Consider the following 6,013-nt stretch of genomic DNA (forward strand, 5'->3'; position numbering starts at 1 on the left):
AACATTTAATAGAGAGTAAAATACAAACAAACCTACATACATACAAACACATACATATAACACGGATATACATATCTATGTATGTATATGAACGGATGTAAGAGTGTTAAGGAAAAAGTGTGTCAACATTTATTTAGTGCTTTTTTAGGCTGAGCTAAACTTTTTTTCACAAAAAAGAAAAAAAAAACTAGGAGATGAACAACAACAACCACATTAAAACTTAACTAAATACAACAAGAATTATAGGAGAAATAACAACAAAAAGTATTAATAACAGGCTGTAAAGTAGAGTAGAGTAAATTATTGTGATGAGAGGTGTGGGATTGTTAATAATTGAAAGGAAATTTAGAAAACTAGTTTGTGACAAAATAAACAAAAAAATGTTAAGAAAATATATAATGTGGAAAGTGGGAAATTTAAAAAAAAAAAATCAAAATAAGGATTTTTTAAAAAATTTTAAGATTTTAAATTAGTTTATCTTATTAACTTTTATAAGGTTTAAGAAAACCACGGAAAAATTAATAAAAAATTGAAAAGAAATTTTCGTAAAAAAAGGAAAAAATAAAAAAAATATGAAGAAATTTTTGAAAAATTTAAAAAAATATTTAATATTTTTAAAAAATGTTGAGTTTTAAAAAAATCGAAATTAGTTTTTGTAATAAACTTTCTTTTGGCACAATAAATTTTTCTAAATTTATAAATATTTCAAAAATTTGCTAGAAATTTAAGAAAAATTAATATTTAGAATTTTTTTTTTAATTTTTTTCTGAAAAATTTTTTTTTAAAAAAACTAAAAGAAATTTTGTAGTTATTTCAACAAACAAATTAAGTTTATAAAGTAAACTAATTTTGATTTTTTTTAATTTTTAAAATATATTTAAAAAAAGTAATTTTTTTAAGTAAAAAACTAATGAATTAAATTAAATATTCGTTTACTTTACAAAGCAAAGCTTTCTTGCCTTTCAACAACAACAAAAAATCCCTTTTATAAGTATAAGAAAAAGAGTGTTTTTTTATGCTCTCTCTCTTAACAAAAAAGAGCAAATATTTTAAGAGTAAAAAAAGTATTTGTTGTTTTTATTACCTTTTATTATCACAGCAATGTAAGTGTTGTTGGTGGTGATGATGATGATGTTGATGGTGTTGCTGGTGGTGATGATTGTTGTTGTTGTTGTGGTTATGTTGTTGTTGAGTTACACTTGCAGGATTGGGATTTATTAATTGATTTTGATTGTTGTTGTTTTGCTGTTGTAAAGCATTACAATATTCTTTAGAATTTGGACATTTAACCAATAATACTACACATAAAGGAGAATTTGTTGAATTGTTATTATTATTATTATTGTTATTTGAAGAAGAAGAAGAGGATGATGAAGAAGAGGAGGAAGAAGAAGATCCGTTAGAAGAGGAATGTTGCTGCTGCGAAGACGAAGAATGATGCTGATGATGATGTTGATGATGATGCTGTAATTGAGAATTTTGTTGCTGCTGCTGTTGTTGACTTCTTTGATGCTGATGATGTTGTTGAGCAGCTACTGGCTGTTGCTGCTGACTTGTGGCCAAGGCTTGATTTTGTTGTTGATTTAAATGTCGGCGTATTGATTGATGTATACGATGGGTTATAGAATTCGTTAAAGCGGAATGTTGCTGATGATATAAAGAAGACGAAGCGGAAGAGGAGGAGGAGGATGAAGAAGAGGTTGCTGCTCCCCCTGTGGGTGTATTAGAGGAATTCGCAGGGCTGGTAGTTAAGTGTTGCTGTTGTTGTTGTTGATGATGGTGGGTTAAAGCTGGCGGCGAATTTAAACGATTTGCTATAATACTATTTAAAGTTGTACTTGATGTTATCAAAGAAGAGGGATTTGAAACCAAACTTCTTAAAGTAGAATTTGTATTAGAAGAGACCGTGGTGCTAGCAGCAGAAGAAGACGACGAAGAAGAGTAGGAAGAGGAAGAAGAAGACGTTGAAGAATTTGTACTCGCGTTGCTTATTGAGGAACTTTGTCTTTTTAATACATTTTGTAAATTGTGGTTAGAAAAAACTTCTTGCAACAAGGAGCCGCTGTTAGCAGAAGTTGAAGATGAGCTGGAGGAGGAAGAGGAGGACAATTGCTGGCTTAGAGTAGAATATTGAGAAGAGGCAGGTGTTGCAGTTGTTGTTAAATGACGGGTTAAAGTTTGTAAATTTGGTCTTTCTTGTGTAGGCAAATGACCCAAATGTTGTTGTAATACCGAAGGTTGTGAAGGGCTAAGATGGGCCTTTGTATTGCTGCAGGCTGACTGTAAATGTTGTTGCAATATTTCCGATCTATGTAAGGCAGGTGTTGGTGGTGTAGAGGGCGGTGGTGTGGGTGGTGTATTCAATTGCTGTTGTTGTTGCTGCTGCTGCTGCTGGTGATGATGAGTGGTTTGTATTATAGGCGGTGCTGCTATTAATTGTTGCAAACGACTACAATTGTTTAAATTTAAAGAGGATGTTGCTGCTGCATTTGTACTTGAGGCTTTGCTGGTAGAGGCGGCTAATTCATTAGCAATGGCTTGTACTGCGGCTGCTGCTGTGGCCGCCGCCGTTGTTGTAGTTGCTGTGGCAGGAGATTTGGGTGTTGTGGGTGTGTTAGCTGCTGTAGGGGGCGGTGTTAAACAGCAACAATCATTATCCGAATCCGAAGAATTCTCATTTAAATCATCCACTATTTCTATTGATTCTAAATCATTGACCACAATATTTTGCTTTTTCTTTATTTTCACAAAGGGATCAAACATTTTTAGATTTTCTAAAGGAATTTTTCTTTTCTTTTTTTTTTCTTTTATATATTTGTAAAGGGGTTTTTTTGTTTTTTCTTTAGCACAACACTTTTTTTTTAATTTTTAAGGGATTTTTTTTTTTAAATTCAAAATTTTATAAAATTCTTAACATCACTTTACTTTTTGTTAAATTTTTTTTTATTTTGAAATTTTAAATTTGTTTTGTTTAAAATTGTATTTTTTTTTCTTTTTCGTTAAAATTTAATCTTGTTAATTTTTGTACTTAATTTTTTTATTAAGTTTTAAAATTTGTTTTTGTTAATAATTTAAATGAAACTCTTTAGTTTGGGTTTTTTTATTTTTAAAAAATTTTCATAATTTTGTTTAAATTTATAAATTTCTTTTATTTTAAAGAATAAAAACTTTTTTTTATAAAATTTTTTTGTTTTATTAAACTTTTTTAAAATTTTTATAAATTTTTTCTTAAAATTTTTAGATTTTTTTTTTTAAATTTTTGCTTAAAACTTTTTATTGAATAAAACACTAAACGTAAATAGATTTTGTTAAATTTTTTTTTATAATAAAATATTTATTATGACAATTTATTTATTAACTATATAAAAAGCAACAGAGAAGAAGAAAACACACGTAAAATATTCACGTTGAATTAATTTCTTTGGAAAACAAAAAACAATTTTTTGTTAATTTTCAATTTGAAAGAAAAAAATTATAAACGAACTGAAAAGATCGTTCTACACACAACCAGCGCACGATGCTAACAGTACGAAAGTTAATAATAAACTAAATGTATGATAATCAAAAGTTAACACACGTTATGTTCAGCTCAATATATAATTTAAAATACAAACACTCAGTGCTACAGATACTCACTACACACATACTCACACACATACTTACTCATACATTTAGCCTTAAAATACACACAGATACTCTCAAACATACACTTACAAACATCAAGCAAAAAAATTAAAAAAAAAATACTTAAATATTTTATAAAGAGCTGGTTTGGTTGGCTTTCGATTTAAATTTTTGTTTCTACTTTTGCTGCTGCTGCTAATATTTGTTGTAGTTGTTTTTATTGTTATTGCTGTTTAGTTAATGTTTCCTCGTTTCACATTTATTTTATTTATTTAAGTTTGTTTTTGTTTTTCTTAAGGTTTTTTTTGTAGTTGTTGCTGTAGCTGCTGATTCAACATTCACATGTCTAAAATGTGTAACAAAATGTTTATGGCGAAATCATTTTTTTTACAACAAAATTTAATAAAAGAGTATATGTCTACTAATAGCTCTAGTATACTCACTAACAGAGGTCGAGAGCATAAATTCCTTAAATTTATAACTCAAGGAAGAGAGAGAGAGAGCGCGCGCAAGAGTGAGAGAGTATGTGTTACAAACATGTGGAAAAGTTATGAAAAAGCAATCACCCAAAACAAAACATTTGTGATAATGAGTTAAAGGTAATAAAAAGCCAAAAAGGGAGAGAGAGAAAGAGAGAGGTAGTGATAGAGAGGCCTCAAGGGAGATAATTTATTACCAATACTTATGATAGTTAGTGATGTCAATTGTTTCAAGGCTAAAAATCAAAAGAATTAAAAGTTTTTTCTTTAGAACAAAATTTGTAAGATAAATTTCACTTGTTCGAAAATTTTCGAACATTACATTTTTCTAAGAAATTAAGCAAATTTCCCTAATATTTAGTTAAAAACTGAAAACTTCTATTTTTAATATTTTCGAAAATTCGAACTTAAGTTCGAAAAATACGAAATTAGCAAAAAAGTAGAAAATTGCTTTTAAACAAAGTTTTAATGACTAAAACTTAAAAATTTTAAGTTTTTTCAAATTTTTTTTTCGAAGTTCGAAAACATGAAATTTTTGAGTAAAATTAAGTAAATTTTGCCTAAATTAAAGTATTCACATAAATTCCTTAAATTTTTTGAAGTAAAACGACATTTTTGGAAAATTTCGAAAATTCGAACTTAAGTTCGAAAAATTCGAAATTAGCAAAAAAAAACAGTTTTAAAGTAGATAATTGCCTTTAAACCAGGTTATAGGGACTAAAACTTACAAATTTTAGGTTTTTTCAAATTTTTTCGAAGTTTGAAAAATTTCGAACATGAAATTTTTCAGTAAAATTAGGCAAATTTTGCCTAAATTAAGGTATTCGCATAAATACCTCATGTTCTTAGAAGAAACCCGACATTTTTGGAAAATTTCGAAAATTGGAACTTAAGTTCGAAAAATTCGAAATTAGCAAAAAAAAAAGTTTTAAAGTAGGAAATTGCCTTTAAACCAGATTATAGAGACTAAAATTTATAAATTTTCAGTTTTTTTCAAATTTTTTCAAAGTTCGAAAATTTTCGAACATGAAATTTTTCAGTAAAATTAAGTAAATTTTGCCTAAATTAAGGTATTCGTATAAATTCCTCGTGTTTTTAGAAGAAACCCGACATTTTTGGAAAATTTCGAAAATTCGAACTTAAGTTCGAAAAATTCGATATTAGCAAAAAACAGTTTTAAAGTAGAAAATTGCCTTTAAACCAGGTTATAGGGACTAAAACTTACAAAATTTTAGGCTTTTCAAATTTTTTCATAGTTCGAAAATTTTCGAACATGAAATTTTTCAGTAAAATTAAGTAATTTTCGGCTAAATTAAGGTTTTCTCGTAAACTCCTAAAGTTTTTGGAAGAAAAAGGGAAGTTCTTGGAAAATTTCGAAAATTCGAACTTAAGTTCGAAAAATTTGAAATTAGTAAAAAGCAGTTTTAAAGTAGAAAATTGCCTTTAAACCAAGTTTTAATGACAAAACTTATAAATTTTAAGTTTTTTTTTTCAAATTTTTTCGAAGTTCGAAAATTTTCGAACATGAAATTTTTCAGTAAAATTAAGCAATTTTTGACTATATTAAGGTATTCACATTAATACTTTAAGTTTTTGGAAGAAAAAACGTAAGTTTTTTTTTCAATTTTCGAAAATTCGAAAAATTCTAACTTTAAAAAAACCTAATTTTAAAAACAGAAATTCATTTTAAAGTTGTTCATTGATAAAAACTAACAAATTTATAGACCTCAGGTTAAATTTTTTTGATGTTCGAAAATTTTCGAACATACAAATTTTAAGTAAAATTAAGAAATCTTTGTATTATATTCATTATATTAAGGTATTGACATAAATTCTATAAAGATTTAGAAGAAAAAATTTACATTTTTCAATTTTCGAAAATTCGAACTTAAGTTCGAAAAACTCGAAAT

At 27.1% G+C, this 6,013-nt stretch overlaps 1 protein-coding gene across 1 annotated transcript; it reads right to left on the reverse strand.

Moving 5' to 3' along the window:
• Window positions 1–971: 971 nt before the first annotated feature.
• Window positions 972–2,921, reverse strand: LOC119611374 (protein roadkill-like). The gene has a single exon (XM_037966934.1). The coding sequence runs from the start codon at window positions 2,761–2,763 to the stop codon at window positions 1,081–1,083; it is 1,683 nt and encodes a 560-aa protein (XP_037822862.1). The 5' UTR covers window positions 2,764–2,921; the 3' UTR covers window positions 972–1,080.
• Between the last annotated feature and the right edge of the window lie 3,092 nt (window positions 2,922–6,013).

Source organism: Lucilia sericata, unplaced genomic scaffold (genome assembly GCF_015586225.1).
Source record: "Lucilia sericata isolate MDLA Ls3-8-SP2 unplaced genomic scaffold, ASM1558622v1 Contig001435F_arrow, whole genome shotgun sequence".
NCBI lineage: Eukaryota > Metazoa > Arthropoda > Insecta > Diptera > Calliphoridae > Lucilia > Lucilia sericata.